At 34.4% G+C, this 25,429-nt stretch overlaps 3 protein-coding genes and 3 pseudogenes across 3 annotated transcripts; 1 reads left to right on the top strand and 5 right to left on the bottom strand.

Annotated features, from left to right (window-relative positions):
• Positions 1–1,098: 1,098 nt before the first annotated feature.
• LOC123205231 (GPI-anchored protein LLG1-like) lies at positions 1,099–2,125 on the top strand. Its single transcript, XM_044622153.1, has 3 exons — positions 1,099–1,233; positions 1,784–1,834; positions 1,919–2,125. The coding sequence occupies exons 1-3, from the start codon at positions 1,099–1,101 to the stop codon at positions 2,123–2,125; spliced, it is 393 nt and encodes a 130-aa protein (XP_044478088.1).
• Positions 2,126–2,488: 363 nt separating this feature from the next.
• Positions 2,489–4,617, bottom strand: LOC123205230 (annotated as a pseudogene).
• LOC123205228 lies at positions 4,585–8,236 on the bottom strand (annotated as a pseudogene).
• A 3,191-nt stretch (positions 8,237–11,427) lies between these two features.
• Positions 11,428–13,077, bottom strand: LOC123205227 (disease resistance protein RPS5-like). Its single transcript, XM_044622152.1, has one exon. It carries the CDS (start codon positions 13,048–13,050, stop codon positions 11,428–11,430), a length of 1,623 nt encoding a protein of 540 aa, XP_044478087.1. The 5' UTR covers positions 13,051–13,077.
• Positions 13,078–19,195: 6,118 nt separating this feature from the next.
• Positions 19,196–21,824, bottom strand: LOC123205205 (annotated as a pseudogene).
• A 1,096-nt stretch (positions 21,825–22,920) lies between these two features.
• On the bottom strand, positions 22,921–25,396 carry LOC123205226 (disease resistance protein RPS2-like). Its single transcript, XM_044622151.1, has 2 exons — positions 24,176–25,396; positions 22,921–23,034 (listed from the first exon to the last, which is right to left on the bottom strand). Exons 1-2 carry the CDS (start codon positions 25,394–25,396, stop codon positions 22,921–22,923), a joined length of 1,335 nt encoding a protein of 444 aa, XP_044478086.1.
• Positions 25,397–25,429: the final 33 nt, after the last annotated feature.

Below are 25,429 nucleotides of genomic sequence, written 5' to 3'. Positions count from 1 at the left end.
AAATTTCTTTGGCTGTTTTTAAGGTCATAATCCTGGTAAAGATTGTTGGTGAGACAGCAGAAAACAAGCATAATTTTGCCTTTGACTTCCTTTGCCTTCTTTCTTTGTGAAGCTTGATTTGAGCAAGTGTTGGATTGTTTGGCAATAGATGAATCTCGTAATCCTCTTCAACAGCCTCCCAAAGATCACTGGCATCCAAGTAGGCCTCCATTCTAAATGCCCAAACCTGATAATTTTCCCCATCAAATACAAGTGGTGCAACTGCTGTAAATGGTGAGTCTGAATTCATTGTTTGATAGACTTGTTGGAAGATTGGTTAGGTCTTTTAATGGGAAGCACTTGGAAATACTCACAAGTCCCGTAAGAAGAAGGCTTTGATACCAATTTGTTGGTCTGTTTAATTAAAATTGCAGAAGTTTATTCTGCAGAAAATAAAAGTTACGGAGAACAAAAATAGGCTGCTAAGTGTATTTTATTAAAATGATTACACTGCTTAAATAGATCAACTAAAAACAGAAAAGAACTAAAATATGCAGCACATTAAGTCACTGATCCTCCTAACTTGTTGTTGCTGTTAACAAACACCAAAAAAATAGAACAAATTAACAGAAACAAATATGTGCAGCCTTGACTTAGTCCAAATCAAAATCTGCCACTTCAACAACTGTCAACAGCTACTGAGGCACAACACAAACAGACCAGAATTCATCAGACTATAAATTGCAGATGATATCTAAAACCTCTTCAGCTTGTCTGTTTTTCTTTTTCTGCTACAAATCCAAGCTCTGTTTTGCCCTGTATTTTCCATTACAATTTTCTGATATGAATCTAAGCAAACTATGTTGTGATTATGGCAAGAGGGCATCAAGCCATTGATCTAGTTGTAGAGATAGAGAATTGTGGAAAAAGTGGCAGCAAAACGAGCCTCTTTTCAAGTAGAAGTGTATTACTAACAATGCTCTCCAGAGCAGAAATTTTAATCAATATTACCAAAAATAAATGTTGCCTTTATTTAACCCCAAAATTTATTCTAATCCAGTCAAAGGGAAACTAACAGAAACCAGGTATCCATTGACATCTCACATCATCCAATCCAGCATGATCGTGCTAAATCCTGAAACAAAAATATTGCGGCTTCCTTTTGTTAAATCTGAAGATCAACTAGTTGATCTGCTTACAAAGGCTGTTCTAGTAAGATCTTTCATAGCTCACTTGACAAGTTGGGAATTATGGGTATCTATGAACCAATTTAAGGGAGAGTGTTAGCGTAAGCCATCCTCCAAATCATTTTAATTGATGGTAGGAATATTTGATTTGCTAATTTTTGTATGTATATAACTATACACAGTAGCTCAGACTGAACTTAAATAACTGATTTCTTCCTATTGTAACAAGATTTATTCTTATTAGAGCTTGACAAATTAGGAAACTGTCAGTTGTAAATTAAATGAATAGTTTGTTCTATGCCTATATATGGAATGTAAATTCAATAGAAAAAAATTAATTTTCCTTATATAAATACGTTATCACTTGCTTGTAATACAAGTAAGACTCATATATAAATAAACTCATACATAATAAACAACAAAAATTTATTTCACTACTCATGATGGAGTTGGGGTTGAGTGGAAGCATGTGCTCAATTCTCTTTGTATTTCTGTTTGTGGGTTTCTCTTCTTCAGCTTTCAGTGCAGGCAATACATAAAGGCCTATCATTTGAGTTTACATTAATTTGTTTTCGGGTGATCTTATGTGGTAGTGATTGAATCTGTTGCTGTCTTAGAAAATTATACAGGTGATGTCTTTGGCGGAAACCTTGGTCAAGCTAAGAATGGTATGTTTAGTAGTTGAATGTGAATGTGCTGCATGTGCATTCAGAAATATTATGCTGATGTTATGTTGTACAATTAATGTGCAGATTGCACTGTGGACTTTTAAGTCTCTGGATTTCACCATCCTCACAAGCCAATGCAAAGGACCAAATTTTGCAGCCGCTAGCTGTTGTAAGGCTTTTAAAGAATATGCTTGCCATTATGCCGATGCAATTAACGACTCAACAACAGATTGCGCTACAGTCCTGTTCAACTACATTAGGGAAATGGGATATTACCATCCAGGCCGATAGCTGAAAAATAAGCGTTAACCATATATGGGGTGATTAATGGATAGATGTACTTCTGTAGTTAGAATTTTTTCTCTCGGAATACAGAGCATGAGAGCTAATAGTTAAAGATTATTTTTTGTGGCATTCATTGTGTAACCAAAGAGAATTTGTATATGCAGGATAAGGAGAGAGGGAGAGCTATATCTACAAGGCATGTAAAAATTTTTAAAATTTATTTAGAATAATACTAACAAAATTCAATACTATAAAATGATTTCATTAATTCCGTGAAGGGTTTAGTTTCAGTTATCTACAAGGCTGTTATTCGGAGTTTTTTCAAATCCGATTTCATACTACTAGAGATTGCCTTTAAAGGAAATTAATCTAGAATGCAAGTATCATGTAAGCTGACAGAAGCAAAACGAATGCTAGGGTAAGGCTTCTAGTGCAGCATTTTGATAGCGTATCTCAGAAAGTCACTGTCATCTTCATTGGAGATGTTCCTTGAAGAAGATATAGCAGTTGCTGAAGGTAAGGCTTCTAGTGCAGCATCTGCCAGATCCATTGTGAACGAAGATGAGCAGCTGAGGGAGGGTACACGTCCCCAGTTTTGAATGCCAGATTCAAGAGGCAACTCCCAGCACTCCATGTCAATCTCTTCAAATGTTTATATGTGCTCACTCACAAAACTGCAGTTGTAAATACAACAATTAATTTAACACTGCAGATTGCCATTTTAGTGCTCATTTTGTAACTAGTCATGTACCTGACTGGAACTGCCAGAAGACACATAACACCTTTATGGCCGACCTCATCAAGAACTTCACCAGTGTAGGGCTTCAACCATTGTACCAGCCCTGCTCAACTCTAAGAAAACAAAAGAAGGGAAAAGAAATGAAAATTCCTTATAATTAACCAACAAAACATTATAGTGCTTAACAAAATGATGAGAGTAAAAATTAGAGATCAATAAAGTCGGTAGACAACAGCTATGACAATGCTCATAATTTAGGGCAGACAAGAAAGATGGAAGCTAAAACTTATGCAATTGGGTTTCTTTTAAAGTAAAACCTGGTATGCCAGAGTATGATCATTGCCAACTCCTCGGTTTTTCAAGTTCTGCATGGTAGGTAGATTCACTCCTCCATCTAGTCTCTGTATGGATCACCAGCATTCTTAAGATAACTGACTGGTACTCCATGGGCACTAAAGAGTATCATTACCTGTAGTTCCACGTATAAAACTTAGAAAAGTCGTAGAGAGCTTATCCCACAACCCAAGCAAGTCAAATTTAATACATATACTGATTTTGTTTTGCAAAAGAACCATATAGAAAAAGAGTATCCACAAAGAAAATGCACCTCCTCAGGCTTTAAGAATTTCCTCAACTCTTTCTGAATCAAGTCTGCCATAGACTTGATGTAACCTTCTCGGTGATACCTGGACCATGTGATAGAAACAGGCATCCATGATAGGTATGCATCTTCCCTGACAGAGAATTCTCCGTCAGAAATGGTATATGATATACAAATTGATTTACCACAGGCAAGAAATTGGAGAACATTCTAAAACAGAAGCAGCACCTAAATATTTTCCCAAAAACACGGATGCTTAACCCAGTTGTAGAGATAGAGAACTGCAGATAAAGTGGCAGCACAACGAGCCTTGTAATTTTGTCTCTCTTAATCTGTCAATTTTGAACTATGAGGACACTAGCAATTTTAAGATATAAAGGGGTCATTCTTAACATAAAGCAGTAGTAAAAACTTAATGTCCTGAAATAATGCAATTGAACACTGGAAAGAAACTTAAAAATAGAAAAAAAGGGCAACCTATCTCATGCTTTGTCTTTCTTTATTCTATTTTTCAATTATTTTCCGAAGAGTTTAAAAACTAATCCATGAAATCACATTTAACAAAACAGAAGGATACAAGCTCATAAACCACATGGCAGTTCAATTTTATATTATAAATTGTTTATTTCATGATAGTTTTATATTAGTTTGTAAATTAACTAAAAACAAAAGAAAATTTATATGCATTTGGTTCTATTTTATTTTATATACTAATTTCATTTTATAAAAAAAAATAGAATTTTTAGTAATTTGTTTATATCTTAACTTTGTAAATTTAAATAGATAGTCTATACCATTTGAAAAATTATATAAATATGTTGTTTAAATGAAAATATTTATATGAATCTTTTCATTTAAAAGAAATATTTACAAAAATATTTTGTTTTTCCTTGACAAAAACATTTGTATATAAACAAAACAAAATATTTATATAATTTACAAAAACATTTAAATATATAAAACAAAACGAGTTATTCATATAATTTATAATTTATAAAACAAAACTATATAAATTTCATACTAGAAGTTTATACATTTCAATGGAGGATTTGAGTCTCATATTTTACATTTGGGTTCGTAACACAAACCAATATCACCAAAATCCTATTGTTCACAGCTTAACACCTCAACACCAGACACAAATTCTGAGGTATGCATGGCTAGAGATAGATCTAATGGAGATGCTTTCCTCTACCCTAAGGGCTTTGGGCTTGACCATCTCTATCTCAAGTCCTGTGTTGTTGCTATTTTGATCAAGCTACATTACCACGTTTGAAACTTTATATGCTGAAATCATCAGTTCATATAAAACTCAGCTGTTCTTCAACATGTTTTGAAAATCTTGTATGATACTACTCTTAATTGCTTTCAAAAAACATTATTCTTGAATGCAAGTATCATTTTTGGCGACAACAACAAAATGAATACTAAGATAGATATGAAGAACATTTTGATAGCATGCCTCACAAAGTCACTGTTGTCTTCATTGGAGATGTTCCTTGAGGAAGATATAGCGGTTGCTGAAGGCAATACTTCTAGTGTCACATCTGCCAGATCTCTGATGACGGAATGCATGCAGTTGAGGGCAGGAAAACATCCCCACTTCTGATGCCACATTCAAGAGCTAACTCCCTGTACTCCATGTAAATTCCTTCAAGGGCTTCTATGCATGCACTCACAAAGCTGCAGTTGTACATACTACAATTAATTTAACTCCGTATATTACCATTTTAGTGCTCATATTGAAACACAAAATTGATATTTTTGTAACAAGTCATGTACCAGACTGAAAATGCCAGAAGACTCATGACACCACTTTGGCCTAGCCCAAGGAGAGCTTCATCAGTGCAGGAATTAAGCAACCAAACATTATAGTGCCCAACCTAATGGAGAGGAACAAAAAATATGAGATCAAGAAAGGTGGTAGAAAGCAGTTGTGACAGTACTCATAATTAAGGGAGGACAAAAAAGATGCAAGCTAAAACATATGAAATTGGGTTTCACAATCAAACCTGGTATACCAGAGTATGATCGTTGCCAAATCATCAGCCTTCCAATTTCTGCATTCCATCTGGTCTTTGCAAGGATCACCAGCATTCTCAACACAAATGTTTGGTCAAATTATCACACTATCTCAAGACAGTGGCATTGTCATGAATTCTCAAATGAGATCTCACAAAGCCATTGTTGTCTTCATTGGAGATGTTCCTTGAGGAAGATATAGCAATTGCTGAGGGTAACGCTTCTAGTGCAGCATCTTCCAGAACATGATGAAGGAAGGTGTGCAGTTGAGGGCAGGTACATGTCCCCAGTTTTGAATGCCAGATTCAAGAGCCAACTCCGTCACTTCATACCAATTTCTCCCAGTGTTTATACCTGCTGACTCACAAGGCTGCAATTGTAAATACAACAATTAATTTAACTCTATAGATAGCCATTTTAGTGCTCATATCGACACACAAAAATGCTAAATTTGTAACCAGTCATGCACCTGACTGGAACTGCCAGAAGACTCATAACTCCTTTCTGGCTGAGCTCATCAAGTACTTCATCAGTGTAGGGCTTCAGCCATTGTATTGGCCCTACATGACTCTAACGAAACAAAAGAAGGGGAAAGGAATGAAAAACCGAAGAATAACCAACCAAACATTTTAGTACCCAACCTAATGATAAGAGTGCTCACAATCTAGGGAAGACAAGAAAGTAGGAAGCTAAAACTTACACAGTTGGATTTCTTTCAAAGTAAAACCTGGTATACCAGAGTATGATCAGTGCAACTCCTCGCCTTTTCAGGTTCTGCATGGTTAGGTAGATACACTCCTCCATCTGGTCTCTTAAATATCGCTAGCATTCTCGACAAAACTAACTGGTACTCCATGGCCACTAAAGAAGATCATTACCTGTAGTTTCACATACAGAAGTCAAAAAAGTTGTATAGAGCTTATTACATCAAATGACCCCAACCCAAGCAAGCCAAATTTTATTACATATGCTGGTTTTGTTCTGTAAAAGATCCATATAGAAAAGGAGTATCTACTAAGTAAGTTCACCTCCTCAGGATTTAAGAATTTCCCCAACTCTTTCTGAATCAAGTCTGCCATAGACTTGATGTAACCTTCTCGGTGATACCATGACCTTATGATAGAAGCAGGCATCTTAGATAGGTATGCATCTTCCCTGACATATTATTCTCACTCAGAAATGGTTCATGATATACAAATTGATTTACCACAGGCAAGAAATTGGAGAATATTCTAAAACGGAAGCAGCACCTAAATATTTTCTCAAGAACAAGGATGCTTAACCCAATTGTAGAGAGAGAGAACTGCAGATAAAGTGGCTGCACAACGAGCCTTGTAATTTTGTCTCTCTTAATCTGCCAACTGTAGCGAAATTTTGAACTATCAGGACACTGACAATTTGAAGATAGAAAGGGGCCATTCTTATCATGAAGCATTAGTTAAAACATGTTGTCCTAAAATAATGCAATTGAACACTGGAAACAAGCTTACAAATAGAAAAAAAGGGCAACCTATCTCTTGCATTGTCTTTCTTTTTTCTATTTTTCAATTATTTTCGGAAGAGTTTAAAAACTGATCCATGAAATCACATTTAACAAAACAAAAGGATACAAGCTCAAATACCACATGGCAGTTCAATGTGAGGAAAAAATGTGAGAAGACTAAAACCTACTCGCTGCTCTCCCTCCTCGGTAAATGGGTACCAATACCTCATTCCAACATAGACGTTGACAGGTAAGTTCCATGCTTCCAGAGCAATTCTAAAAGCATGTGCCTGCAACAAGTTTTTCAAATTACAATACACAATATTACAGAAAAAAATGAAAGAAAAAATAGAGCACAGATTTCCCAAGTAAAAATTTAGAAAAAAAAAAAAGAACAGAAATTAATCCAAACATAATCCAAAATAGCAGGACATGTCAACCTGTAGAACAGAAATTAATTTTGCCAAGGGCCATTGAATAAACCAAAATAACCTGGGAAGGCGTATGATATCCTTTATCAAAAGAAAAATTGGTGTAAAGGTAACATTTTAAAGATACAAATATAAAAAGAGATAATAATTTTAAGAACAAAGAAAGGAGGGACAATCTGAATTACCGGATCTGCAAATAAATTATAACAAAATGTTTGAACATCGTGAACTGTCTCTGGCTCCAAGATTCAGAAGCAACACTCCAACCTTATTTTCGGTGGCATGTGAATGGGACTGATATTCTTCATGCTCATCTCAAGCTACAATTCCATGCTCTGTTTTCCCCTGGATTTTCCATTACAATTTTCTGATATCAATCTAAATCAAGAATGTTGTGATTATGGTAAGGAGGAATCAAGCCACTGAAGAATGAAAAAGGTATTTTCACATCCAATTATTGTTCAAATAGTTTAAATATTTAAAACACTCAAGGCCTTTGCTACACTAATCCTGGTTTATGTGGATAGCTTGTCCACTTTTTGTATCATCCCCTGCTCAATATACTACTTTTGAATAAAGCCAAACTAATGCCATAGAAAGGAAAATTATCACACTATCCGAAGACAGTAGCACCATCATGAATTCTCAAACGAGATCTGACAAATTTATTGTCATTGTCATCGGAGATGTTCCTTGAGGAAGACATAACGGTTGCTGAAGGTAAGGCTGCTAATATTGCATCTGCCCTCGGCTCAAACAAAGCATGTTTCAGCTCAGTTAAGCTAGGAACACCGTCTTCTCCGTTGATGCAAGCAGCAGCCTTTTCTCCTTTCTCATTCATGTTTATTTCTTCTAGATTCAAGCATTTAAGCCATTTGAGCTTACAAATAATGTACTAATGAGGAAACATGAATGGCAGTTTGTTACATACCTGTTCTAAAGTTTGTTTTTAACTCAATTTTCTATTACAAAAACAATAGAATTGTATCAGTATGACAAATTAAATACGCATTAGAGCTATATCAGCAAGAGTGGGGGAATTCAGTACCCAGAATAAACAAGCGTATGAAATGTGCCTCCTCTGGTAAGTATACATCGGCATGCCACCTTGCCACTGAATTTGCCCACCTATTTGTGATATTGATAATGCATAATCATTAGTCCTGCAGTAAGGATTTTAATCGTTGCTATTCCCAGTAAAAATTTAACAAATCAAAATTCAACAGTCTATAAAATGTAAACGATCTCAAAAACCTCTTCAGCTTGTCTGCTTCTCTTTTTCTGCTACAAATCCATGCTCTGTATTCCCCTGCATGTTCTGTTACAATTTTCTGATATGAATCTAAATAAACTATATTGTGATTATGGCAAGGGGGCATCAAGCCATTGATAAAAGAAAAAGGTATTTTACATCCGAATAATATTGTTCAAATAGTATAAATAATTTCAATTGAACTGAATTCTTATATAAACATCCAAGGTTATTGCATTGCTAGGAAATGAACATTAAACAGAATTCCCATTTTGCGCTTTGCCAGTTATAATCTCTGCTCCGGATGCCAGTCTTGTTCTACAAAGCATTAACAAACTTCAGTTGTCTATAATAATTATGACAAAACTATAACCAACTTTGACTCAGTTGACAGTAAATTTCCTCTTTGAAGTTCATTAATCAATATTAAATTAATGTTTAATTTCATTGTAATTATTAAAAAAATTTGATGAACATGGTTCGCACCAGTATGCATTGCAGAATCAAGTCTGAGTTGATGCATTTTCATCCTTCTTCTTCTTCTTCTTCTTCTTCTTCTTCTTCTTCGTACCCGGCTTCGGCACTGTCTTCTGTGATTCAAACAAAAAGAAACATCTAATGAGAGCTTTTTCAAATATTGAACACACGTATGCCAGTATAATAAGGGCATATTTCAACAAACCAACGTATGACACGTGTCTCCTCACTGAAATTACCCGCCTGTGTTTAGTATTGATAATTCATAAAAATATGATATGACTAGAGACTACCCAAACAAGAATAATAATTTGTTAATTGATTTATTGAAACATAAATCATTCATACCTGTTACTTGTTGTCTTCTAATTTTCTCCTGCAAAACAATTCACATTTTTCCATTATTTATTATTTCTCTAACAAAATAACCATATCTATTATCATGTCTAAATTATTAACTTTCCAATACAATTTATTAAAAATAATATCTACAATTGTTTACGATCAACAATTAATTACTTCACATACCTGTTGTTCGTCGAACAATTGTTGGATTGTAGAGTTAAGGTTGCCCATCCATCGTTTTTTATAAGTGGGAATAAATGTGTTAACTTTGTTGAGCTTTGGTGTTAGTTGATCTCCATAACCAAAGATCTTCATATTGGGACATTCATTGATATCAAGTGTCTCCAAAATTGGAAATTCAATTGAATATGAACCTAAGCTAAAACAACAAAGGTTGTTTAGACTTAAAAATGCCAAGAAGGACAAACTAGGAAACACAATCCTTTCTATTGATTATGATGATGCTTCCTCATTTGTGATTATTTCTTCCAGTGTTGAGCATCCACTATTGTAAGTGTTCCAAGCTTTACTAGACTTTTGACTATGGAGGGGGTGAATAATTTTTTCAATTTGGAGCAATAAGATATATATATTGAACTTAAGTTTCCCAAACTAGATAAGGTTATGGTGTGATCTTTCTTTGGTGGTATTAATTCCTCTTCTTCTTTCATTATGAAAATCTCCTCTAAACTATCACAATAGTGTATCCTCATATCTTCCAAACCAACAAGACTTCGCAATAAAGCTCGTGAAAACAACTTAATTAACTTCGGGCACATAGACAAACTTAATATCTTCAAGTTGCATAGGTTTATGAATTGAGTGTCACCCATCCATATATGTGTCATATTTGCTAGATCATACAATTCTAGATTCTTTAATGATGAGAGCATCGTTGTTTCTCCATCTACCACCTTAACCTCTTTACAATCAAATATATATACCACTGAATTACACCGAGATACACTTAAATATTCAAGACTTTGAAAGTTCCAAAACAAATTACTTGGAACAATATTCAACAACCTGTCGCACCCATTAACAGTCAAATTTTTGAGCTTATTGAAGGACTGGATTGAGGGTTCACCATGGCATATTTCAACCAAGTTGGGATTGCCAATAATTTGTAGAAACTCTAAGTTGTGGAAACTTAAATTTGATGAACATTCCAAAATATTTACAAGAAATGTTACCTTCTGATTAAGCACTGTTAAACACTTCAGTTCATTCAGTCCTCTATTTACTAGATCATAAAAGATGTGGTCCAAACCTATAATATATAGACAATCTGTTCTTTCAATTACCAAATTCTTCAAGCAATCAAGTAATCCTAAAATCATAAACTCATTATTATATGAGATCATCAATTTTCATGAATACTTGCTTGAAAATCTCATAAATTTCCCTTTTTCTTTATCTTCTGGAGCACCTATTATTATTGTAAAGCTTGATAAGTTTTTGAATGGCACATCATTATCAACTAAGAAATTCAGGTTAGGGATAATAATTTGCAAACTAGTTATTCTAGACAAGAATTGTAACTCAGCAAGCTTCACATTGCTTCTTGAATCTCCCCCATCTTCTTCTAAATCCCAAAGCCTAAAACTATCCAAAACATACAACTCCTCTAATTTACAAAGAGAGGATATGACACCAAGCGGTATTCATGTCAACTCATTACAATAGTTCAAATCTAATAATCTCAGATGAGTTAATCGGTTAAACGATATAGGGATCTCCCTAACTTTAGAACCACAAAGACTAAGGATTTCTAGTTTGCTTAGATCTCCAATTATAGATAAGTCACCCAATTTGCAATCATTAAGATACAAAGTTCTAAGGTTTACAAGAAAGGAAAGTGACTCAAGCAATGACGATAATTGAGTTTTACTTAAATCTAGAACTCCAAGATGTTTCATGCCTTGAGAGAATTTGTTAGGGACAACCAATTTGGAATTTTATTGTAGTAGCAACGATTGCAACTTTGGGCATTCTATCCCATCTGGTACCTCTTTAATATCATTTAACATCAATGAGATACACATGACATCTTCAAATGTATCTCTTTCTAGCCACTCATTCAGACTAATACCAGCTTTCACTAAGAATGTATGGTTGTGCTTGGGTGCTATGATATGTGCAACATCACGAACTACATCATGCATTTTGACAGATTTCTCACTATATTCTTCCCCAATCAATAAAAAAGAAGAGATAAGGTTACTTACAATAGCATGTGTTCTAACTCTAATATCTTCAATTGTCCCCAAGCCTTTGAACCATCTCAATCCTGTTCCGTATCTCACTAAGACTTCAACAGGAATTACAAAATCTTCAGGAAATACAGAGCAAAATAAGAAGACAGATTTTGCCTCATTTTCCAAAAAATTGAAACTCAACTCCAAGGATAAAATTACATTTTCATGCATTCCTTCAATATTTGTTGATGTTGAACTTTTAAGTTGTTGTAAGGCATCACGCCACTCATACATGTCCCTGTTCTTCAGTGCCCTGGCTACAGTCACGATTGCAATCGGCAGACCATCACATTCAGCGGTTACTTCTCTTGCGATCGAACTTATAATAGAATTTTCAACATCCATTCCAACAAGCTCCTTGAATAGCGCCCATGACTCCTGTTTTGTCAAAGTTCCAACAGTAAATGTCCTGTCACAGCCCATTTGATCGCATACATTTTTCCTTCGAGAGGTAAGCACGATCTCACAACCTCCATGGTCCTTCCCAAAAGGAATGCCAATCTCCTCCAATTGAATTCTTCTCCAAATATCATCCAATATTACGAGGATTCGTTTCTCTTTCTTAATTCTCTGCCATAGGGAACTTGCTCTTGCTGATTTAGAGTTAACCGAGAGTGAAGTCAGACCTAGCATTTCAGCAATTTCGGCTTGAATATTCATGATATTTGGGGTTTGAGACACAACCGCCATAACTACTGAATCGTACAACTTCTCTTCTTTAGCTTGTTTGCCAACTTGTTTCACTAGTGTGGTCTTACCCACACCCCCCATCCCGCATATTCCAATTATGCTGACCCTGTCATCTTTCAAGGCCTCCATAATTTCATTCTTGATTGATTCTCTGGATTTGAAAATTCCAGAAAATCCCACAGTTGGAAAGATAATGCCCGAAAGAGGAGGAGCAGGCTGAGATAGAGTTTGGAATTTACCATCTTCTTGGAGCTGAGTGATCTCTGCTATCTTCTGCTTTGCCACCTTGCTGAACCGGTAGCGCAATCTGAGATTGATGCACCACCCTCTGAAGCACATCTTGTTCGCATTGCTTTCATCTTCCAAAAACTTCTTAGCTTCTGCAGAGACATTATCAACTTCTGATATCCAATTTTGGACGGCAAGTAAAATAATTTCACTGTTTCTTTTAGCAGCATCAATCTTCACTTGTATGTCACCTCTGATAGCCTCGAGTCTCAGAACTTGCTTTCTTAATCCTTCGATGTTGTCATTGTAGTTAAGCAGGTAACCAGTATGATGGCCTGCTGCATCAAACAGGCGGTTGGAAATGTTGCCCGCAATTGAACTGACAGTTGAAACACAAATTTCCATGTTCTTAATTTTCTTTGTTTTTGATTGTTGAAAGATGATGAGAGAAAAATGATGGATAGAATGTAGGAAAGAGAGGTGAATGGCCAGTAATTCACCTCTTATAAAGATATTCTTTTCCTCATTACAAAATTAAGAATCTGTTGTAACACTAAGGAAAAGAATTACAGCATCAAGCAATTGAAAGAGAAAAGAGAAAGGCATTAAAGTACAAAAGATTTCTTATAGAAGATGCCTTGGGACTCAAGGCTTCTTTGGTTCTATTATCATTGAAAAGATTATTCTTTCCTTCATTCTTTGCTGTAATTCCAAAAAGCTTTGCCCTCAACTCAAGCTTAATATTCTTTTCTTCTAGATCTTATTTTTATTCTAAAAGCACTTACATGATTTACTGATTTCACAGGCCTATGCATGAGATAAATTTGATCAATTAAGAGAAAAAACAATTTCCCTCACAATTTTATTTATGTTGTATTAGGATAAAATTTTGAAAGGTATTAGGATAAAACTTAATGTAAACATTAACTATACATAGCAACAAATATTGTGAAATCTGTGATGATTTATTATTAAAAAGATAAAGAATTAGCAATAACAACAAATATTGTATATTACAATTTGGATACTAAGAGTGAAAAAATTATTTACTAATTCGTCCCCAAATGTGTATCCTTTTACAAAATATTTTGTCCCTAAATGTGTTCTTTTTGGGACAAAATAAAATTATTTAGAATGAAATCAAATTCTTTATAGAGTAAAAATTTCATCCCAAAATTTATATCGTTTTATCAGAAAACATAAGTTTGTCGACAATAACTAGTTATTAAGGACAATATTTTTCGTGGGTATTATGTTTTGATAATGCGTATTTTGTGACGATTTAATCTTTTATTACAATTGACTTTTTGGGCAAAAATCTTCTTTCGCCTTTTATGAAATTTGTTGTAGTGAATAATAAGAAATGTGTGCCATTAAATATAAGTAGGAAATGCTAACATTGTATAAACTTGGTGAAGAAATCTTCTCAGAAGAAAGCTTGTGCTGATTGATGTTGTGCTTCTGATTCCTACCCTTCCAAAAAAGCTCTCACACATTTGTTAAACATATAATGAAAATTATAAAATAAATATATTTTACTTGAACAGCTCTAGAAAACACAAGACTCTAACCAGAGCTTATACTGACTTGTCTGATAGAATGTATGATCTCTAGCTGAAAATCATCAGAAATTACCTTCCTGTCAATGGCAGAAGTATGATGCGCCATACATTTAACTTCGTTCATCACAAAACTCATTCATCATCTTCTTTTCTCATTGCCCAAGCACCATCAATACTCAAATAACTTAGTTTAATAATGTCAGCATGATATCCAGAAAGTATGTATAATACTCATCGTACATTCGCATTATTTTTTCCTGCATTTCTTGATATAGTTGCTTTGATGCCAATTAGCAGCTCCAAATAACAACTCCACTTGCATATAGATCAGCTTTCTCTATTACAAGTCGAGGACAACTTGAGAGTAGTAAAATTTGAAGACTTTGAACTTATTTGATGTTCAGTAGACCCTTAGAGTGAGGGGGATGTGGTACCCAAATGCAACTATAACTGTGTCGAGCTCCTCTGTTAACTAGTTGTCAGCCTGCTGCCTTGCCAGACTGAAAGAAATCAAATCACCCATTTGTGATATTGATGAAACATAAAAAATAAAATTTGCAAAGAGAATCTTTAATAACCTAATACTACACCAAAAAGTGTAAAATTGGTTTATGTACCTTTTGATCTCTTTGTGCTACGATTCCATGCTCTGTTTTCCCCTGGATTTTCATTACAATATTCTGATATGAATGTAAACAAAGTATGTTGTGGTTATGGTAAAGGGGAATCAAGCCACTGAAGAATGAAAAAAGAATTTTACATTCAAATATTGTTCAATTAGTATAAATATTTTGTTCTATGATGGAATGTAAATTCATTTGAAATCAATACAAATTATAAATTTTCCTTATTTAAGTTATCAGTTAACTATTAATTTTCTTTGTATAAACAGGTTATCACTTGCTTGTAATAGAAGTAAGACTCATAAATAAATAAATTCATACGTATGAATGCATAACAAACAACAAAAATTATTTCACTCATGATGGAGCTGGGGTTGAGTTGAAGCATGTGCTCAATTCTCTTAGTATTTGTGTTTGAGTTTACATTAATTTGTTTTTGGGTGATTTTATGTGGTAGTGATTGAATGTATTGCTGTTTTGGATGATTATACAGATGATGTATTTGGCAGAAGCTTGGTGAAGCTAAGGATGGTATGTTTAGTAGTTGAATGTGCATTGAGAAATATAATGTTGATGTTAAATATGCTGCACTATTAATGTGCCGATTGCCCTGTGGACTTTTAAGTCTCTGGACTTCACCATCCTCACAAGGGGTGAGCGGTTCCAGATACCCTGTTAAAAAACAGGAAACCTGAACCGGTTGGTTCCTATTTTAGGAACCAGAACCGGAACCGGTCCCTTTTAAAATAGGTTCCTACTTGGAACCAAGATGGTCAGTTCTGGGTACAGTCCGAATCCTACCTAGAACCAACAACTAAAAATTTTTGAAAAGGCCATTTTCTCTTTTAAGGTCTGAAGGTTTAAATTTTGGTGCAACTGAGGTGATATTAAATATCTTTCTGACGGCAAATGATAAACTTATCCATGGGAAAATAAGAGATTGAAAAAAGCAGCAGCAAAGGGCATTTTATGTTATCTCTGTAACAGAAAGTAGAAGAAGAAGTTTTCGATTTGTTAGAAGGTAATGAATTTAAGTGATAAAGGAGACTTGTTACTGCTCCTACTCTTGCCATTTAATTCTAAGCAAAGGCCATTTAATGCCATTCTTCTCCCAGCAAGATCAATCTTGGCATGGTGCTTTTGCGTTTAATCTTTACATGCTTCTTCTAATTTTTTGATTTCTTGATTTTCTGGGGATGAAGAAGGGAGGTCTGTAGTGGTTCAATGAGTCAAATAAGCATAGTCCAGGTTTGATGATGGAGGGATTGGTTTGTTGTGTATTAGATTCGGTTCCTACCCCTGGCTGCGGTTTTTAAGTGTCTGGAATCGGGATTGGAACTGGAACCTGTCGGATTCAAAGAATTAGAGCAGAAACTTACACAAGGTAAGTCGGTTCCAGTTCCTACCTGGAACCGAAATCCAGATACCTGACAGTTCCAGTTTCGGTTCGAGTATTTTGCTCACCTCTAATCCTCCCAACCTAATGCAAAGGACCAAAGTTTGCAGCTGCTAGCTGTTGTAAGGCTTTTAGGGAATGCGCTTGCCCTTATGTTGAGCAGCAGGTTATGCCGCAGTCTTGTTCGACTACATTAGGCAAATGGGACATTACCCTCTTGGCGTTTTTCAAGCCCAGAGTCGGGAAAGTGACAAAGTAATCTCATGCCCAACCTAGCCATCACCAGCAATGTTTTGGAAAACAGTATTATTCTTTTGGCATTATATGATAATGTACCCCTTTAATATAGTATTACAAAAATCCAACTCTTATTATATCGTTCCTGTACTTGCTTCAACTCACAAGATACACAGAAAATCAAATGTCTTCATGTATCTTCTTCACAAAGATGATATGCCTCAACAATTGTCAGTTTTTAAATAATTAAAAACACTTGGCAACAAAAGTGCTGAGTGTTTAGTATAGGTGTTGAATTGCAAGAGATCTGATATAGGACCAGAAGGCTAAATGAAAAGCTTAGCCACAAAAGAGGGAGGAAAAACAGAATACAACTGAAGTATCATATAATCAATTATTCTTATTATTATAATCATAATTATAATTTTAAACGTGCATTAAATACATTAATATATACATAGAATTATTTATTTTCTTTAAAATGTTCTATATTAAAAGACTGATAAAAAGATAAATATGTAAAATTGAATTGAAGAGTTGTTATATTACTTATTTTCTCTGCATATGCTCCTTCTTCTCCTTCTACTTAATTAGTGTCTTCTACTTTACATCCAAATATTGTTCAAATAGTATAAGTATTTACAACATTCAACATTCAATTTTTTCAGCAATGAAGAAACTTCTCCAGTAATCTGTAGGTAACGTCTCTTCCTTTTTAATGTGTCTTCCTTTCAGTCGTCCTTCTTCCAACGCTATGCGGCACTGTCGTCATCAGAAAAGACGACTCGTCTTCCTTGACGACGAAGACTTTTTACATACTTCGGGTGGGAATAAGTCCTTTGGCCTAATATCAATGTAAAGAGTTTACCCAACTGACTGCCGGTTTAACTATCTACTTTTAAAAACACTGGATATAACTCTTTCAGAATTTATTACAAGCATCCCTAAAGTTTCAAAAATCCAGTAGGCCATGCTATTATTTTGATGTACTATTGCAGGGAACAAGTGAAATTATTTTTCCAAATCTATTATTCTTTTCACAGCTTGACAAATTAGGAAATTATGAACTGTAAATTAATTCAATATTTTGTTCTGCTGAAAATAAATAATGTGAATTCATTTGAAATCAATACAAATTATTAATTTTCCTGATATAAGTTATTAATTAATTATTAATTTTCCTTATATAGCTGATTTCTCCCTAATATAACAAAATTTGTTCTTATCAGAGGTTGACAAATTAGGAAATTGGTAAATTAATTGAATAGTTTGTTCTCCTAATATACTGATTAGATGAATTCATATAAATTTAACAGGAAAAAAAATTTAATTTTCCTAATATAAATAGGTTATCAATTAATTTTTTAATTTTCCTAATATAAATAGGTTATCACTTGCTTGTAATACAAGTAAGACTCATATATAAATGAACTCATACACTATGAATACATAACAAACAACAAAAATTATTTCACTGATGATGGAGTTGGGTTTGAGTAGAAGCATGTGCTCAATTCTCTTTGTATTTCTGTTTGTGGGATTGTCTTCTTCTGCTTTCATTGCAGGTGGGATTCCTCGTTATCAAGAAATAAAATAAAGGCTTATCAATTTGAGTTAGCATTGTTTTGTTTTTGGGTGATTAATTTTATGTGGCAGTGACTGAATGTGTTGCCGTTTTTGATAATTATACAGATGATGCGTTTGGATCTCATGCAGGCAGGAACCTTGGTCAAGCTAAGAATGGTATGTTTAGAAGTTGAATGTCTATTGAGAAATAATATTATGTTGATGTTAAAAATGTTGCATAATTAATGTGTAGATTGCCCTGTGGACTTCAAGTCTCTGGATTTCACCATCCTTACAAGCCAATGCAAAGGACCAAAGTTCGCACCCGCTAGCTGTTGTAAGGCTTTTAAGGAATACGCCTGCCCTTATGTCGATGCAATCAACGACCCAACAACAGATTGCGCTGCAATCTTGTTCAACTACATTAGGCAAATGGGACATTACCCTCCTGGTGTTTTTCGAGCCCAGTGTCGGGAAGGTGACAAAGTAATCTCATGCCCACCCTAGCCATCAAATAGCTTAAACGCAGGCACCAACAATGTTTTGGAAAACAACATATCTGTTTGCAAACCAATATTCTTCTTCTGAGTTTATATGATAATGTACCCCTTTTATATAATATTACAGAAATCTAACTCATATTATATCTATATCGTGTTTGTACTTGCTTCAACTTACAAAATACACAGAAAATACGAAAAGCTAAGCCACAAAAGGGGGAGGAGAATACATAAACAACTAAACTAGATATAAGTCTTGAGTGTTCCGACATTAATTGATTATCATATAATCAATTATTCTTATAATCATAATTCATATTTACAATTTTAAACAAACATTAAATATGTTTATATATACATTGAATTACTTTCTTTCTTTAAAATGTTTTATTTTAAAAGACTGATGAAAAGGTAAATATAATTGCAATTTATCTGTTCGTAAATTTTTTAATTGTCTTAGGTAAAAATGCAGACGTCTTTGCCTTGCTTTTTTCACTTAGGCAATAGAACTCATTGTCTTTTGACACTTTTCGCCTTTGACAATAATGACTAATGGATACATGTACTTCTACAGTTAAAATTTTTCTCTCGGGATACAGAGCATGAGAGCTAATAGTAAAAGATTTTTTCTTGAGGCATTCATTGTGTAAGCAAAGTGAAGTTGTATGCAAGATAAGAAGACAGGCAGAATTATATATACAAGGCTATAATCCAATACTATATGTACATCACTAGCTCAACTGTTATTCTAATTTTTTATAAATCTGGTGTAATGCTACTTTATATTGCCTTTAAAGGAGATTATTCCTGAATGCAAGTATCATTTTTGGTGACAAAAGGAAAATGAACGCTAAGATAGAACCGAAGAACATTTTGATAGGATATCTCACAAAGTCATTGTCATCTTCATTGGAGATGTTCGTTAAGGAAGATATAGCAGTTGCTGAAGGTAAAGCTTCAGGTGCAGCATCTGCCAGATCCATGATGAAGGAAGACGTGCAACTGAGGGTGGGCACACGTCCCCAGTTTTGAATGCCAGATTCAAGAGCCAACTCCCAAGCACTCCATGTCAATCTCTTTAATTGTTTTTGTGTGCTCACACACAAAGCTGCAATTGTAAATACAACAATAAATTTAATTCTGTAGATAGCCATTTTAGTGCTGATTTGACACACGAAATTGCTACTTTTATAACTAGTCCTGTACCTGACTGGAACTGCCAGAAGACTCATAACTCCTTTATGGCCGAGCTCATCAAGAGCTTCATCAGTGTAGGGCCTCAACCTTTGTACCGGCCTTACTCGACTCTAACAAAAAAAAAAGGGGGGAATTGCAATGGTAAGAGTAAAAATTAGAGATCAAGAAAGTGGGTAGACAACAGCTATGACAATGCTCATAATTTAGGGCAAACAAGAAAGATGGAAGCTAAAACTTACACAATTGGGTTTCTTTCAAAGTAAAACCTAGTATGCCCGAGTATGATCATTGCCAACTCCTCTGTTTTTCAGGTTCTGCATGGCTAGGTAAATTCACTCGTCCATTTAGTCTTGGTACGCATCACCAGCATTCTCAACATAATTGACTGGTACTCCACGGGCTCTAAAAAATACCATTACCTGTAGTTCCACATAACAACTTAGAAAAGCCGTAGAAAGCTTATCCCATCAAATGACCACAACCCAAGCAAGCCAAATTTTAATACATATACAGATTTTGTTCTGCAAAAGAACCATATAGAAAAAGAGTATCCACTAAGTGAATGCACCTCCTCAGGCTTTAAGAATTTCCCCAACTCTTTTTGAATCAAGTCAGCCATAGACTTGATGTAACCTTCTCGGTGATACCAGGACCATATGATAGAAACAGGCATCCATGATAGGTATGCATCTTCCCTGACAGAGTATTCTCAGTCAGAAATGGTATATGATATACAAATTGATTTACCACAGGCAAGAAATTGGAGAATATTCTAAAACAGAAGCAGCACCTAAATATTTTCTCAAAAACACGGATGCTTAACCCAGTTGTAGAGATAGAGAACAGCAGATAAAGTGGCAGCGCAACGAGCCTTGTAATTTTGTCTCTCTTAATCTGTCAATTTTGAACTATGAGGACACTAGCAATTTTAAGATATAAAGGGGTCATTCTTAACATAAAGCAGTAGTAAAAACTTAATGTCCTGAAATAATGCAATTGAACACTGGAAAGAAACTTAAAAATAGAAAAAAAGGGCAACCTATCTCATGCTTTGTCTTTCTTTATTCTATTTTTCAATTATTTTCGGAAGAGTTTAAAAACTGATCCATGAAATCACATTTAACAAAACAGAAGGATACAACCTCATAAACCACATGGCAGTTCAATGTGAGGCAAAAAGCTGAGAAGACTAAAACCTACCCGCTGCTCTCCCTCCTCTGTAAATGGGTACCATTGCCTCATTCCAACGTAGACGTTGACAGGTAAGTTCTTTGCTTCCAGAGCAATTCTAAGAGCATGTGCCTGCAACAAGTTTTTCAAATTACAATACACAATATTACAGAAAAAAATGAAAGAAAAAATAGAGCACAGATTTCCTAAGTAAAAATTTAGAAAAAAAAAAGAAGAAAATAGATAAAATGCAATGAACAAACATGGCCCAAACATAAACAATGCTACAAATAGCAGGACATGTCAACCTGTAGAACAGAAATTAATTTTGCCAAGGGCCATTGAATAAACCGAAATAACCTGGGAAGGCGTATGATATCCTTTATCAAAAGAAAAATTGGTTTCAAGGTAACATTCTAAAGATACAAATGTAAAAAGAGATAATAATTTTAAGAACAAAGAAAGGAGGGACAATCTGAATTACCGGATCTGCAAATAAATTATACAAAAATGTCTGAACATCGTGAACTGTCTCTGGCTCCAAGATTCAGAAGCAACACTCCAACCTTATTTTCGGTGGCATGTGAATGGGATTGATATTCTGCATGCTCATCTCAAGCTACAATTCCATGCTCTGTTTTCCCCTGGATTTTCCATTACAATTTTCTGATATCAATCTAAATCAAGAATGTTGTGATTATGGTAAGGAGGAATCAAGCTACTGAAGAATGAAAAAAGTATTTTACATCCAATTATTGTTCAAATAGTATAAATATTTAAAACACTCAAGGCCTTTGCTACACTAATCCTGGTTTATGTGGATAGCTTGTTCACTTTTTGTATCATCCCCTGCTCAAAATACTACTCTTGAATAAAGCCAAAACTAATGCCATAGAAAGGAAAATTATCACACTATCCGAAGACAGTAGCATCATCATGAATTCTCAAACAAGATCTGACAAATTTATTGTCATCATCATCGTAGATGTTCCTTGAGGAAGACATAGCTGTTGCTGAAGGTAAGGCTGCTAATACTGCATCTGCCAGATCCTCGGCTCAAACAAAGCATGTTTCAGCTCGGTTAAGCTAGGAACGCCGTCTTCTCTGTTGATGCAAGCAGCAGCCTTTTCTCCTTTCTCATTCATGTTTGTTTCTTCTAGATTCAAGCATTTCAGCCATTTGAGCTTTCAAATAATGTACTAATGAGAAACCATAAATGGCAATTTGTTACATACCTGTTCTAAAGTTTGTTTTTACCTCAATTTTCTATTACAAAAACAATAGAATTGTATCAGTATGACAAATTAAATACGCATTAGAGCTATATCAGCAAGAGTGAGGGAATTCAGTACCTAGAATAAACGAGCTTATGAAATGTGCCTCCTCTGGTAAGTATACATCGGCATGCCACCTTGCCACACTGAATTTGCCCACCTATTTGTGATATTGATAATGCTTAATCATTAGTCCTGCAGTAAGGATTTTAATCGTTGCTATTTCCAGGAAAAAATTAATGAATCAAAATTCAGCAGTCTATAAATTGCAAATGATATCAAAAACCTCTTCAGCTTGTGTGCTTTTCTTTTTCTGCTACAAATCCATGCTCTGTATTCCCCTGCATGTTCTGTTACAATTTTCTGATATGAATCTAAATAAACTATACTGTGATTATGGCAAGAGGGCATCAAGCCGTTGATAAAAGAAAAAGGTATTTTACATGCTAATAATATTGTTCAAATAGTATAAATAATTTCAATTGAACTGAATTCTTATATAAACATCCAAGGTTATTGCATTGCTAGGAAATGAACATTAAACAGAATTCCCATTTTGCGCTTTGCCAATTATAATCTCTGCTCCGGATGCCAGTCTTGTTCTACAAAGCATTAACAAACTTCAGTTGTCAATAATAATTATGACAAAACTATAACCAAGTTTGATTCAATATTAAATTAATGTTTAATTTCATTGTAATTATTAAAAAAATTTGATGGACATGGTTCGCACCAGTATGCATTGCAGAATCAAGTCTGAGTGGCTGTATTTTCATCCTTCCTCTTCTCCTTCTTCTTCTTCTTCGTCTCCAGCTTCATCACTGTCTTCTGTGATTCAAACAAAAGAGAAACATCTAATGAGAGCTGTTTCAAATATCGAAAACATTTATGCCAGCATAATAAGGACATCTTCCAAACCAGCGTTTGACACGTGTCTCCTCACTGAAATTGCCCGCCTGTGTTTAGTATTGATAATTCATAAAAATATGATATGACTAGAGACTACCCAAACAAGAATAATAATTTGTTAATTGATTTATTGAAACATAAATCATTCATACCTGTTACTTGTTGTCTTCTAATTTTCTCCTGCAAAACAATTCACATTTTTCCATTATTTATTATTTCTCTAACAATATAACCATATCTATTATCATGTCTAAATTATTAATTTCCCAATACAATTTATTAAAAAAATATTTACAATTGTTTACAATCAACAATTAATTACTTCACATACTTGTTGTTCTTTGAACAATTGTTGGATTGTAGAGTTAAGGTTGCCCATCCATCGTTTTGTATAAGTGAGAATCTCTGTCCTAACTTTGTTGAGCTTTGGTGTTAGTTGTTCTCCATAACCAAAGATTTTCATGTTTGGACACTTAATGATATAAAGTTCCTCCAAAATTAGAAATTCAATTGAATATGAACCTGAACTAAAACAGCCAAGGTTGTTTAGACTTAAAAGTCCTAAGTTGGACAAACTAGGAAACACAATCCTTTCTATTGATGATGATGATGCTTCCTCATTTGTGATTATTTCTTCCAGTGTTGAGCATTCATATATTGTAAGTGTTCCAAGCTTTACTAGGCTTTTGACTATAGAGGGGGTGAATAGTTTTTTCCAATTTGGAGCAATTAGATATATATATATAGAACTTAAGTTTCCCAAACTTGATAAAGTTGTGGCGAGATCTTTCTTTGGTGGTATTAATTCCTCTTCTTCTTTCGTTATGAAAATCTCCTCTAAACTGTCACAATATTCGATCCTCATATTTTCCAAACAAACAAGACTTTGCAATAAAGCCCGTGAAAACAACTTAATTAACTTTGGGCACGGAAACACACTTAATATCTTCAAGTTGCATAGGTTTATGAATTGAGTGTCACCCATCCATATATGTGTCATATTTGCTAGATCATACAATTCTAGATTCTTTAATGACGAGAGCATCTTTGTTTCTCCATCTACCACCTTAGCCTCTTTACAATCAAATATATATACCACTGAATTACACCAATCTACACTCAAATATTCAAGACTTTGAAAGTTCCATAACAAATTACTCGGAACAATATTCAACAACCTGTCGCACCCATTAACAGTCAAAATTTTAAGCTTATTGAAGGACTGGATTGAGGGTTCACCATGACATATTTCAACCAAGTTGGAATTGCCAATAATTTGTAGAAACTCTAAGTTGTGGAAACTTAAATCTGATGAACATTCCAAAATATTTACAAGAAATGTTACTTTCTGATTAAGCACTGCTAAACGCTTCAGTTCATTCAGTCTTCTATTTACTAGATCATAAAAGATGTGGTCCAAACCTATAATATATAGACAATCTGTTCTTTCAATTGCCAAATTCTTCAAGCAATCAAGTAATCCTAAAATCATAACCTCATTATTATATGAGATCATCAATTTTCGTGAATACTTGCTTGAAAATCTCCTGAAATTCCCTTTTTCTTCATCTTTTGGAGCGCCTATTATTATTGTAAAGCTTGATAGATTTTTGAACAGCACATGATTATCAATTAAGAAATTCAAGTTTGGGATAATAATTTCCAAACTAGTTATTCTAGACAAGAATTGTAACTCAGCAAGCTTCGCATTGCTACTTGAATCTCCCTCATCTCCTTCTAAATCCCAAAGGCTAAAACTTTTTAAAACATACAACTCCTCTAATTTACAAAGAGAGGATATGACACCAAGTGGTATTCGTGTCAACTCTTCACAATAGTTCAAATCTAATAGCCTCAGGTGAGTTAATCGGCTAAAGGATATGGGGATTTCCCTAACATTAGAACTACAAAGGCTAAGAATTTCTAGTTTGCTTAGATCTCCAATTATAGATAAGTCACCCAATTTGCAATCATTAAGGTACAAAGTTCTAAGGTTTACAAGAAAGGAAAGTGACTCAGGTAATGATGATAATTGAGTTTCACTTAAATCTATAACTCCAAGATTTTTCATGCCTTTAAAGAAATTGTTAGGGACAACCAATTTGGAATTTCGTTGCAGTAGTAACGACTGCAACTTTGGGCATTCTATCGCATCTGGTACTTCTTTAATATCATTTAACATCAATGAGATACACATGAGATTTTCAAATGTAACTCTTTCTGGCCATTCTTTCAAACTAGTACCAGCTTTTACTAAGAATGTATGGTTGTGTTTGGGTGCTATGATATGTGCAACATCACGAACTACATCATGCATTTTGACAGATTTCTCACCATAGTCTTCCCCAAA

This window comes from Mangifera indica, unplaced genomic scaffold, assembly GCF_011075055.1.
Source record: "Mangifera indica cultivar Alphonso unplaced genomic scaffold, CATAS_Mindica_2.1 Un_0002, whole genome shotgun sequence".
Lineage (NCBI taxonomy): Eukaryota > Viridiplantae > Streptophyta > Magnoliopsida > Sapindales > Anacardiaceae > Mangifera > Mangifera indica.
The sequence above is the reverse complement of the archived record's forward strand: the minus strand, read 5'-3'. Positions and strand labels throughout refer to the sequence as shown.